We start from the raw sequence: 13,636 nt of genomic DNA, 5'->3' as shown, positions 1-13,636 counted from the left end.
CTTGCAGCCTCCCTCAATGCTTCGTCCTACCATCCCCGTATTTCGTTCGTCCCCTTCCCCCTCCCCTCTCTTTTTTCCGATCCTCTCATTCGAGAGATATGGTGAAATTAATAATTGAAGGCAGGGGTAATATTTTTATAAGGGTAATTTTGTCCTTTCATGATAAAAATGCGAGCGATTTTAGCCTACGCGGACGTTGATAACGATACACTTTCAAAATGGGTTAAAAAAAATCAATAAGGAAAGAGAAGTAACATTTAAGAACCGAGGGAGCATTAATTACCATAATATGGGTTAGGTCCAGAAGTGTTTCTCGAATTACTGAGTTCAACTGTTAAACTTTTACAGAAGGTTAAGCCTTAACCATTCTGAGGACGGCCATGCATTTTCAAAGGATCTAACTCTTCTAGAGGCCTTGTACAACAACAAAAACATATCATATCAAAGATAAGAGGACAATCCCTTCTTGTAACTTATGAACAACTTACTTTGATTCATAGCTAGCCTGAATACTGCTTTTATAGTCTTCTTTTACGGTGCGACGTTTAGCAAGTATCAAATTAAAGCGAACTAATTCTCAAACAAGCTTCCATACCTACTCAGGTTTTGAGGAATTGGTTCCAATCACCATTAATGAGAACGACTTATGACATGACTTTAATTTCTTAAAGTGTTCTCATGGTCAATCCGATACGAATTCCAATAGTATCTACGCAAATGATTTCTGACATCCATGTCCCATCTAGTTCAAGAAAATGAACTATAAATCAACTTGCAATGTAATCTTCATTAGTCATTGTTCGTCCAACCATTCAATGACCTGGATTAGGGATCCTTTTGTGATTCGATATTCAAGTTCACTTGCAGGCGTTTCTTTATCAAGGAATCCATCCTTGATATCCCATTTGAATGTTTTGAATCACTTGGGCTTCATCATTTAATAATAAACCAAGATTAAATGACATATGAGATATGAGATATAATTTCATAAATGATAAATGTTTAAACCAAATGATTTCCAATTTATGGGCCTTTAACACAAAATTAAAACATTTGGTGTCTTACAGATATGGGCCTTTCACCCAATACTTAAAACATTCATGGAACTCAAACTTGATTCCGTTTCTGCATATGAGTGTTGTATCTCACTTGTTGCATAGGTTTAGTTTATCATACTTTGCTATTCTTAGCATCGTTTCTATCGAAAGCATTTACATGTAAGATGAAAAGATATTTGATTATGTTTATAGAATGTTCTAGTCTTTCATCTCTTTTAGAATGATTCTCATATTTAAAATAGAAAACCATCCAGATAGCAGACTTGTGATCAACCTGAGTTTATTGAAGAACTCCAATATAAACAATTCCCCTTTATTGCTTCTTAGGCAATAACGAATTCATTTCAATAATGTAGAATTTCAAATGATGCTTCCCTTTTGGAATACTCCAACCAGTCCACAAAGATGTGGGATATTCATCTTTTGATTGAGAACTTGGAAACTAATCATTGATTCAGTTTCTCATGCATTACATAAGGTTTTGAACCTATGTTACAACCTTTTAATCACAACGCTTAATTTCCCGTGTATGTTTGTGGTTTGCCTAACAACCAGATCCAACTTTTGCTTAGGCAAATGCATGTAGCATCAAAACTTTAGTTCGTCTTCATTTCCTCTTTTCGAGTGCTCATTCTACACGTCCAAATATATTGTATGTTCTTGATGATATTCTAATGATCTTTGATTTTAGATCAAGAGAGATTGGTATAAACTTGTCATGATCCAACACTCACGAGTTATCTTGGCGACATATATATCACACCATACATGATTGATTGTAATGCAAAAACCATTCGCAATTTAAAATATATCCATGTAACTTTTAGCTCATTCTGTTTCACGAGATACTGAATCTTGCTAAAATCTTGGCAGATATAAGGTGAAGGTTCCTCTTCAAGATCCTTCATGTTTAACTTTAGTAATAACAACCTAGCTTTACACTTAGTTAAAACATTCATTACTTAGACTTACTTATATGGATCGAGAGTCTCTTTTGAGTCTCTCAATTGTGTTTGATTTAGTAATTACTTTTATAGAATCCAAACAACGCTTTAGATCCTATCCAATAGAAATTTAACCCAATATATGATCTAAGTTTCGCCATGGTTCTAATATTGACAAATACTTTCAAACTCAACAATTTAGGTGGTGTAACCCAACAAACTTATATGGTAGTCAGTCTCCTTCTTCTTCTTCTTCTTCTTCTTCTTCTTCTTCTTCTTCTTCTTCTTCTTCAATGTAGGATAATTAATGCCAACTCACATGTAGTTTAATGTGTGTTTCGCATAGCTTAACATCCTACGACCTTAGTTCGTCAAATTCGTGTGTAAAAGTTACCCCAGTTCTCATAAATTCCACAAAATACCATCTTCAATACCCTTATGCCCATGGATTAAGGTATCACCGGTGGTGGAGGGGGGGGGGGGGGAGAGTAGGGACTGTCCTCCCAACATTTAAAAAAACAAAGAGATAAGTAATAACAAATACATAAATATATAATTAAATACTCTTTGAGTCCTTGCCTCAGTGGTTATTGTTGTTTTTAATAATTGTGGACCCTTAGGTCAAAGGTTCGAATCCTTCCCACTACCCTATACCTATTTTTAAGATTCATTTTCTCTAAACCCCCCCCCCCCCCCCAACGTGAAATTTCTGACCTCCACCACTGGGTATAACCATCTTAATTAAGCTACTCTTGATTATATCAAATATTAAGCTAACTAATTTCCAGATGGTCTAATTATCCTAGATTTATCCTCATAGAATTTTCACCGATGCATCAGTCATAACTCACAATATCCTTAGCAAAGAAACTTTCAAAGTGAAGTCTTGTAGGGTGCCTTTTATTCACATGATTTTCACTTATTTTTCCTGAACTTATCTTATCTGAACTTATCCGAACTTATTAGAATTATCAGAACTTATTTTAATTTAAATTGTACTTGGCTAACCCTTATTTTTCAAGAACTTATTTAATCTGAACTTAAACTTAATTTTCCTAAAAAAGTGAAAATAAGGTGAACCGAACATAGCCTTACATTACCAAGGAAAGTGTTACAAAGTGATGTCTTTGTTTACCAAAAAAAAAAGAAAAAAAATTGATGTCTTTTACATTACCAAGGGAAGTGTTACATGTAAACAAAATACCGAGTAAATAAGAACAAATCAAGAAAACAAACCCTATTTATGGGGGGTTTTCCAAAAAATTCTAGGCAATGTATGATGGTGTATGTACATATGGGTCAAGTGATTCAGACATACTCCCTCCGTCCCGGAATACTCGACCCGGTTTGACCGGCACAGAGTTTAAGGCACTTGAATTGACTTATTTAATTTAATAGGTAGTAGTTGATAGTGGGGTATTATTTTAATGTAGTTAGTGGGAGGTGGGTTAAGAGGTGGGGTTGGAGGAGAGTAGAGGTTGAATTTTTAATTATTTTTTGTATGAAGTAGGGGTAGGTGGGTTAATAGGGGTGGAGTGAGAAATAATATAATATTGTTAGAATATTTTCATTTTTAGAAACAGGTCAAGTATTAAGGGACGACCCGATAAGGAAAACAGGTCAAGTATTCCGGGATGGAGGGAGTACTCCGTAATTTTATTCAATTAGGAATATACTTTGTACTAGATTAGGTCCGTATATGCACGGATAGTCGAAAATTATTACTTGATCATATCTATCTATTATTACTATATATTAAAAGAGACACCGGGAATGACACGTGTCAATTTCTGGTGCGATTTTTTCCCGCCAAAAATCACTTTCCCAAAAAAATGTATCTGTTTTATTTTATTTTTATTCTCTACCTTTTTTTATAAACTATTTATGTATGGAAACAAAATTTAGTTTATAAATTATGGAAATAATAGATACGACGTAATAATAATTATTCAAAATTAATAATATGTTAGTCAAATCGATATATTAATAATGCAAAATATATCACTCAATATTTTTGTCAAATTACATATTGGTATTTTAAATATGCATATTAGATGAATAAATTTAAATGAGTATGTTAAAAATGATATAACTATGCATTAGTTTGAGAGATATTCAGTTAAATATTTTGTGAAAAAATTATCAAAATCCGTACGGAAAATTTTAGGAAAAGGAAAGAAATAACAAATAAGTAGATATCTTTTTTAGGAAAAGGTTTTGGGCGGAAAAATTTTGCACCATGAAATAACAGATGTCATTTCTGGTGTCTGTTTTAGTATAATGTAATTAGTACTACCACCGTTTTACAATACCAAGTGAAATCTTGTTAATTTCCTAATGATGCAAGAATTTCAAATATCAAAGTGAAATCTTATTAATTTTGTAATGATGCAAGAATTCCAAGTATCAAACTTTTTATAGCTTTTACTCCGTATTGTGAAACGGAGGTATTAGATGTTTTAGATTTGAAAAATGAGGCCTGTGAGGATCAAGTAATTTGGGGGGTGCATGTGGGTTCAGAAATTCATCCTCCTGCAGTACTACAAGGCCCAGCCCGAGATTAAATGATACGAGTAAAGTATTTCAGTTAGTAAGAAAGTGAAAAATGAAAGATTACCGTAATTAATTACAAAATCCCTTTTATTCACCATCTGATATGGCAAACATGAGTAGGTGATACGGAGTGTTAGTTAAGAAAGGACGAGTATAATCCAATTAAATGTTATGTGAATAGACTGACATCAGAAAAACTTCCCTAATTCAACCCAAACAAACCACAACAGATGAGAAAATCTACTTTCTTGTTATGTAAAACAGCTTATACAACTTCCATCTATCTCTACAACTCGGATATACTCTTGAGCTCAGCCTCCTGCTGCAGCAACTACAGGTATTGACTTGGAGTCTTCAGACTTCTCGTGCTCTTTGTTTAGCATCTGAAACGGCACGGCAAACAAACACGATCATCAACAATAAAAGAATATCGTGATCTCCCACATACTACTATTAGCTAACAGGTGGGAAGGTAATGTTTTATGTTATGACTCAAACTCCCTTGTTGACCACCCTAAGTACACAACCAAAGGTTAACCATCTCTAAAACTAGTCAGGCAAGCAAAACTGTACAGCCAGATTAAAGGCGTACTTCATATAATTCCATCCAAACCAATCCTGTAAGCTTACAATGAGAGAAACAAATTTCCGGAAGGCTCAGAGAACAGCTTTAGAAAATCTAATATTCTTAGTTTCTTACACCTTGGTTTCAAATTTCTGAAGGCTTTTGTCATATCTTACAAATCACAAGAGTATAAGACAATGGACAAGGCAAAGAAATGGGAGGAAGACTGGAAATGTAAGAGCATAAATTAAAAAGATGAGTACTAACTAACGTAAACAACTTTAGGGGGCACCAACTGTCAACTCTCAGACCAAAAAAAGGCTCCACTTAAAACAAATTTTAAATTTCCGTGCTAAGCTGAAGCCTAAGACCGAGCAAACCAATCACGATAAAACCACTGTATGTCCTGAACTCCTGATTAGGTGATTTACAAGCCAAATGCCCATATCCACATTATCAAGGAGGGTACAAAGAAACTGAAATTTTATGATTGTCTAGAAAATATATGAAAGCTTGGTTTCTTTAGTTGCCACTGATAATTCCCAGAACATTTAAATTTACACTCAAACTTGGTCAAAATGAGTCGGACCAGCTCACTGTTTTCTTGGTTCAACATATCCCTTATACTAGTAATAACTATTCTTTTACTTGCAACATATTCAGATATCTTTTCCCTAGTGGCAATGTTCTTTTATTTTCTAGTAGGCACCAAGTGCAGCCCAATTGGACTTGAAAATTAAAGTCTCCGTATTAGAAATTTATTAGAAAAAATAATAGACAAATGAAATAATCAAACAACCAAGTGCCAGTAGATATTAGGAAGCAATATTCACCTTGTTGTTGATCAAGTTGTGGAGGGCAATCACACTTCGGATAAGAGACGACAGATATATAACCAACATCATGTCGTTTGTTTTGACTGCAAAAACAAGCAGGTACACACAATCACAAAAAATACAGTACAGCATCCAGGAAAGAAATTGAGAATGATTTTTATGTTTACCTGCAAAAGCCTTGACCAACTCAAGGACACTGAGATTAGGGAGAAGGTTGAACACATCCTACACAAAAATTAGTAATAAGATTTGCTAGCAAGGATAGTAAATAATATAAGAAGAAACTTAGTAAGGCTAATTAAAGGATCTGCTAGCAAGAAAAGCTTATAACAAAAGAACTTCAAAGTTGCGCGTATTAACATGGGAAATAAATGTAACAACTTGTAACAGGATACAAATATGAAATAAAATAATAGACAGTTCTCCTCGGACGACAGATAATCATGGTAGAACACATGCACCAGTAATTTGGCAAATTTTATTTTACTGTTCATTGACTATTTGTCCAAGGTTTGCCCTAAGTAGCTCCCTGTATAATAAAGGAATCTTTATCAAGTAAGATTATTCTGGATGGCAAAGTTTCACTTAATCTCATAATGAATGCACAGCATCTCATGCCTCGTAATGTTGGCAACCTCACCTCAGCCTTCCATCTTCATTTCTGTCCCTAATTTTCGGTAACTTATAATACACAAGCAGCCACATAGACCCACTACCTAGAGGCTATAAATGGTAAAACGTAACGTAATATAGTTATCAAACAAAATATCACTAGGAATTAAGAACAGAGACAAAAAAAGAAGCAAAGCTAAGGATGAACAAACCTGCAAGTGGTACAGTATTTCATGGTTTAGTGGGAGTTTTCCTTCGATGACAAGTTCGAGATAACCGCGAATCTCTCGCAAACGAGCATCTAGCCCCTTAAGAGCTGCAAGTTTCCCGGTCACCTGCTCATAATATTGGGGTTAGTTTTTCTCCAACAAAACACCACGCGAAAACAAGTATCTTTACACTTAAGCCAAAAATAGTACTTAAAGAATTACCTCTGTTGCTAGAGTACTGATGGTTGTATCCTTCACGTCTCTAAGCAAGTGCTCAACTCCTACAACATTACCATATATGCATTATGAAGACAAGGTTTATCCATTTATGACATACAGAACAAGAACTTGAAACATTTTAGTTATTTATAGGTAAAAATAATAAAATTGATACATCAGAAATCTACAAGTACCCAAGAACATTTACATAATTATCTGTTTTTATATATTAGTACTGAAATATGGTCAAAGTAAGACAAACTAATAGTGCCAAAAGTCCAAATGATGCAACGATTTTGAAACAAAACAAACATGTTGAGTTGTAAGACCTACCAATTTCCTCTACTTCATGGGCAGCAATTTCAGAAGGAACATGAGCAAATACTTTTTGGCTCTTCTGTGTTGCATTCTGTAAGTGACGAACATGCAAATTTGAATTAGCCATTGGAGTGGCAGTTTCTTTATATAACATGACTAAATGAGGTTAGAATGTTAGATTGCAGATCAGACAACACTGAAAAAAAAAGAAAAAAAGAAGGTTGAATCCTACCTCTTTAACCTCTTCAACGGCATAATAAGCCTTTGTTGGTATTCCCAGCTCTTCAGGTTGTACATCAATGATAACCATGACAGGATTTGGAACATAGCTATAACACCCAAAATATATGTGAAGCTAGAATCAGGTCAACAGCAATAGGGGAAAATTCTGCTTATTAATCTTGTAAAGAGAAGAGGTGTAAGGATTAAGGATACATAATCAAGAAAGTGTATCATCTTCTCAAAATGAAAACCGAATGGCAACATTGGCTTATTCAAACTCTTAACAGCCCAAAATTTGATAAAATAGTGGATTTTATACAGCAGTAGGGAAATATTTGACACAGTCTGCAGTCTGCATAATCAAAATTAGTGGTGAAAGTGTTAAACCAGTTCTAACAAATTGCACCCCAACACCACCTTAAATACCCTTTGTGTCCAAGTATGGTCTACTTTGTAGGTTTAGCAGTCTTAATTCAGCTACTCATGATCACATAAACATTAAGGTCACTAATTTCCTGACTGTTTAATTATCTCAGATCTATCCTCAAGAATTTTCCAATGATAATCCTTAGCAAAGAAAGTAACTTCCATTTATGAGTGAGTGAAATTCCAAAGTGAAGTTTCTACATTAAAATACCAAGACAAAAAATGAGAAGACGATATCAAATGTTTCGGAAAATTGACAGGACCGACAGTGAACAATAAATATGCAGGAAAACACAATGAAACCTCATTCTGAGCTCCAAGTAGAAAATAGTTATCTTACTCGCTAAATAATCTGTGGACATCCAAATCATTCTCTCGTAGCTTAGGACCAGTGCTATACCAACCAACGACATGCTCCTTTGCTGAAATTTAAGAAGAATCAGCAATAGATGAAATCAACTTCAAGCTCAACAGGAATAAAAGTTAGGATAACAGGTGTTATTTTGGAAAACTTACCATTTATTCTCCTGAACATGGAAAACATAGATTCATGGTAATTATGGTCAAGAAACCAAATGCTAGGGTCCTTGTCGTCTTCTTCAAATGGGACTGTATGTTTTGAGTCAAATGTCAGAACAGGAAAACACAAAAAAGTGAGCGGTCGAACATGAATCATTCTTCATCAAGCAGGTTAAAAGTCTGAAAGCCACCCAACAAAATCAAAATCCATACACGAATCACTTGAACCTGTATTGAATTTTATCAATAAAACCCACCTTTTGTATTGTAAAACCAGATTAGAAAAAAAAAAAACAGAATGCTATCCTAACTGCTTTATACATAGTACAAGAATTAGTACGCATAAAAGCCTATATACTTCTCTCACACGAGACCGGGTAAAACACTTTCAACGGGTCAGAAGTGTCGTTTCACCCTAGAGAGAGGACAAACATAAATCTTCATCCAGAAACCCTTTTATGTTGTAAGCAAATCTACGTCTAGCAGAGCTAACAAAATCCAAAACTAATAAAAGCATGTCCTGCATCATTGGGTTCAAAGAAAGTCGGGTACTTAACCTGGCACATTGACAAGTAGAGAGGCTTTACCCCGAAAAGGCATTGAGAAAGCAGTTATCAATTTATCATAAAATTAATTTTTTAAAATAAAATTGAATGTTCATAAGCACCCAAAGGAACAAGGTTTCCAGACAAGACACACGCCAAGGACTTACAAGTTACAACTGTTAAACATAGCTACTCCGGATATGCTTTTTACATTCATTGGTGCTAACATCCAAGATCAGGAGGCAATGGATTCAACTTCACATAGGAGTATAGGACTGGACATAATTCAACTTCACATAGGATTGGACATAAGCATCACTGCATCAGGGTAAAACTCAACATAACTGTTTTCCCATCGCAAACTATGAATGAAGTACTACTTTCAGTACAGTTATTAGGCTGAGCTTTCTCAAGATCATTACTTCAACAAATTTCAAAATCCAAACATACTATTTCATATAAACCACCAAGCAAAAAGAGCACAATTTGCTAAATGCTTTGAAGCAACTGACGGAAAAATTGTCAGTGGATCGTATTACTATAGTTGCAACCTACGAAGAAGTGCTGATCCTACAATGTACGTACTAAGAGAGAGCTTCATCTTATTACTCAATTCTAGATGCAGAATACAGTTCTATTCAAACCTGCAACGCAAATTTAACATCGATTCAACATCAGTTTCAGACGCAACAACATAAATCAGCTCATCTTCCGAATTTCTGCATCTACAGAATTTCCCCGATATCATTGAACAAAAAAAGACAGAAGTTTTAAGTTTAAACGCGAGTAAATTGCAAAACCCTAAAATCTAACAGAGAAAAAACTGGATTGAAGCTCACAAAATGTACAAACCCTAAACCTATATACAAACAACAACTGAATTCAAACTAACAAAAATTGCAAACCCTAAAAAACCTAAACTTAGCTAAGTACGCAAACAGCAGAATAATCAAAAGTTAATTAATTGGAAGTTAAGATCAAGAAATTACCGGCGTAGCTGTTAGTGACATCGACGGTACCCTTGAATGTGCTTCCCAGCAAAACACCGATGACGCGCTTCTTGGTGTCGCGTGCGACACGATTGTAGTGATCGACTATGCTCAGCAGCACCAGTGGATGAACGACCACCTTCTCAATCGCTTTGGATGAACTTATTTGCTGGATTTTTACTACGTCCATTTCTGATTCTTTCTCCTTTCTCTGCACTTCCGCTTCTCTTTCTCGCCGACCCCAATCTCAATTTTCATTGATTCAGCTTAGACCTGATTAAAAGGTGGGCCGGGCGGGGTTCGGTCCGGGCCGAGGGCATAAAGAACTGGCCATTATGTCGGGCCGGGTTGGGCTAAACTTTGGGCCGATTTTTATGCACAAAACCCGTTATTTTGGGCTAAAATAACGGGCTTTCGGGCCATTTTCGGGCCGGGTCTAATTTATAACAAAAATTGTTGTTTAATTATTAATTATTAATTATTAATTATTAATTATTAATTATTAATTATTAATTATTAATTATTAATTATTAATTATTAATTATTAATTAACTTTTTATGTTTTAGGCGTTGAATTTGAGGTGTTGTTGAATTGAATTGGTTTATGCAATTTGAGGTGTAAATTTTGGTTGCAAAGCTCTAATTTTGCAATTTTAGGAGTAATTATGGCTTTTAGAGATCACATTGGTGCATGACTTTGATGCATTTATGATCAATTAAAACGATAACTCGATTCACTTCATGTATCAGCTGATTAAATTTTTTGAGCTAAATTTGATCTATCAAGACGAGCATTGCTTTTTAGTTAATTCAGTATTCCTTCTTGTGATGTGGATAGCAAGTTGACTTGGTTAACAAATGTTGGGTTTTAAATACCTTAATAATAATATTTTTAAATGTTGACTTTATTGATTGTTACGGCATCTGTTACTCAAGTTCAGGAGGAAACCATGTTGTTGTTGATGCCCACTATTTTCATACTCAATTACTCCCTTGCACCATTTCATATTGTTGCATGAATCACACTTGTAGTATAACCTTTATGGATTGAGTGTTGTATCGGATCTACGGATGACAAATTTCCTCCCACAATAACAGATTTTTGGGGACTCTAACATACGTAAACTCATTATGTGTGGATGATGATTTTGAATGATAATTCCTGACCCAAAATGAGATGAAACTACAACAAAATAATTTGGTGACTAAATAAACACCCAGAACAGGGTTATTCATAGTAAAACAATAAGCAACGACTATTTTTCAATCCCAAAAACTAGCCGTTGGGCTTTTAAAAGGTAGTTTTTACATTTGGGCATTTGGTGAATCTATACCTAGTCTATACCTAGTCTATACCTAATATTTTAAAAGGGAAACCACATTTGATTAGATGACATGTGTCAACATATTTGATTAGATGACACGTATACCTAGTATTTAAAAAGGGAAACCACATTTGATTAGATGACATGTGTCAACATATTTGATTAGATGACACGTGTCATCCATTCTTTACTCCATCAATTTGGTTTTGCATTTTACTTTTCTTTGTTGTTTGATATATTATACAATTCCAATCGCCTCTTTCACTCCATCTTTCTCATACAACATCAATTCACCAATCTATTCATTCAACATTTTTCACTCCATCTTCCCGATTAACACTCAATATTAATGTATTCTTTTAACTTTCAAAATTTACCTCTATTTAAATCATATATTCTCTCTTAAATCACAAACTCAATAAAATTAGAACTTTAAAAGATAGACTAAATAACCACTATACAACCGCCCGTTCTTTGAACGGGCTCAAACGCTAGTTATATTTTAATATTTGGGTATTTGGTGAAATAAGTTACATTGTAGGGGCATTTGGTGAATTAGAAAGTAGGCTAACGGCGGACTAACGACGCGTCATTAGTAAGGATAATTTGGGTATTATATTAAAGGTGAGGGGCATTTGGTGAATTTCTGAAAGTTGGGGGACTTTTGGTAAATTTCGTGAAAATTGAGGGGTATTTCATGAAAAATCCCTGATATATATTATACGAAAGCACATTTTTTCCCCTTCCTAAACATCAAATGTTTTTGTGTCTTTTTTGTTTTGTTAAGTTGAGTTGTAGAACCTCTAATAATTTTATCTTGGAAATAATAATGATTCAAAAATATTTATTTGGGCGTAAATTACAAAGTGGTCATTGTTTTTATTAACCTCTAATGACCTCTAATAATTCTATTGTTTTTATTGCATCTGAATGCAAACTCATTTTTTTAATTGTTTTAATTAAAAATCAACATTTTTCAATTAATAATTTTTAATTAAGGTCCACTTAGAAATAAACTGAATGCTCAAAAAAATTATGGGGCTTATTATTTACCGCCCTATATCACTCAAAATCGCCCTACTATTAATTACTCATATACCCTCCTTTATGCATGTACCCCCTCATTCAACATTTACCATTCTCATTTACCCTCTTACCTTCCCACCCCAAACCGGACCACCCCCGCCCAGCACCGCCGACCAGCACCCCCGTCCACCACCGTCGGCCACCACGTTGTCGGCAATGAAATGTGTAGTAATGTTTATATGGTCGAGTCTACCGATGGAACGTCAAATTCACAAGAGATTTTTTTTTTTTTTGTCCAGAAAAAGTTTCAGAAACTTATGTTTTTTTAGCTTATATCATGGTACATGCTGATGAATTTTAAGCTTGTACCATGGTACAAACTCATGAGTTTTTAGCTTCGACCATGGTATAGACTTATGCAGTTTAAGCTTGTGCCATAGACGAGGCTTAAAATTCATAAGTCTACGCCATGGTGTGAGCTTAATATGCATATGTCTATATTTTTTAAGGTTTTGATTTGCTGTTCAATTTGATTTAATATACTTGGAAAAAAAATAGAAACTTATGAATTTTTAGTTTCGACCATGGTATAAACTTATGAATTTTAAGCTTGTACCATGATACGAGCTTAAACTGCATTATTCTATACCATGGTACGAGTTTAAACTGCATAAGTCTATACCATGATACGAGCTTAAAATGCACAAGTCTATACCATGATCGAAGCTAAAAACTCATAAGTCTGTACCATGGTACAAGCTTAAAATTCATAAGCATGTACCATGGTACATGCTAAAATTGCATAAGTTTCTGAATTCTTTTTCGGAAAAAAAATCTCTTGTGAATTCGACGTTCCATCGGTAGATTCGTCCATGTAAACATTATAACGCATTTTGTCGCCGGCAATGTGGTGGCGGCGGTGGTGGTGGCGGTGCTGGCCGGCAGTGGTGGACGGTAGGGCTGAGCACGGATCGGATATCCGATCCGAAATCATGTTTCGGATCGGATATCCGTATCCGAAAAATCTAAAATCTGATATCCGTATCTGATCCGAAATTTTCGGATATCCATTATCCGATATCCGAAAATTTTCGAATCGGGTATTGTCGGATATCTGATATCCGCCATTTTGGCGTTCATCCAATCTATGGTTGTCTTCTTACTTTTTCAATTTTCATACCAACAACCTTATAAAATTAATCCAAATTTGCAATTTCATATATATTTGTTATACAAATATTGAGCATTTATATATTAAAGTACAAAGATT

General features: G+C 34.6%; 1 protein-coding gene across 1 annotated transcript; it reads right to left on the bottom strand.

Annotated features, from left to right (window-relative positions):
* Positions 1 to 4,624: 4,624 nt before the first annotated feature.
* LOC110802181 (26S proteasome non-ATPase regulatory subunit 7 homolog A) lies at positions 4,625 to 10,276 on the bottom strand. The gene is made up of 10 exons (XM_022007616.2): positions 10,016 to 10,276; positions 8,479 to 8,571; positions 8,303 to 8,384; positions 7,547 to 7,643; positions 7,330 to 7,405; positions 7,000 to 7,058; positions 6,781 to 6,903; positions 6,124 to 6,181; positions 5,954 to 6,039; positions 4,625 to 4,938 (listed from the first exon to the last, which is right to left on the bottom strand). Exons 1-10 carry the CDS (start codon positions 10,203 to 10,205, stop codon positions 4,867 to 4,869), a joined length of 936 nt encoding a protein of 311 aa, XP_021863308.1. The 5' UTR covers positions 10,206 to 10,276; the 3' UTR covers positions 4,625 to 4,866.
* Positions 10,277 to 13,636: the final 3,360 nt, after the last annotated feature.

The sequence above is a fragment of the Spinacia oleracea genome, chromosome 1 (genome assembly GCF_020520425.1).
Source record: "Spinacia oleracea cultivar Varoflay chromosome 1, BTI_SOV_V1, whole genome shotgun sequence".
Taxonomy (NCBI): domain Eukaryota; kingdom Viridiplantae; phylum Streptophyta; class Magnoliopsida; order Caryophyllales; family Amaranthaceae; genus Spinacia; species Spinacia oleracea.
Note: the sequence above shows the minus strand (reverse complement) of the source record. Positions and strands in the feature narration are given on the sequence as shown.

Excerpts from the sequence above, each read along its gene's own strand:
- LOC110802181 (XM_022007616.2), bottom strand. The coding sequence starts at position 10,205 with ATGGACGTAGTAAAAATCCAGCAAATAAGTTCATCCAAAGCGATTGAG. Across the intron at positions 8,385-8,478 it reads CATGTTCAGGAGAATAAATG|CAAAGGAGCATGTCGTTGGT; the intron begins GTAAGTTTTCCA and ends CTTAAATTTCAG. Across the intron at positions 6,182-6,780 it reads AAATACTGTACCACTTGCAG|GATGTGTTCAACCTTCTCCC; the intron begins GTTTGTTCATCC and ends ATTTTTGTGTAG.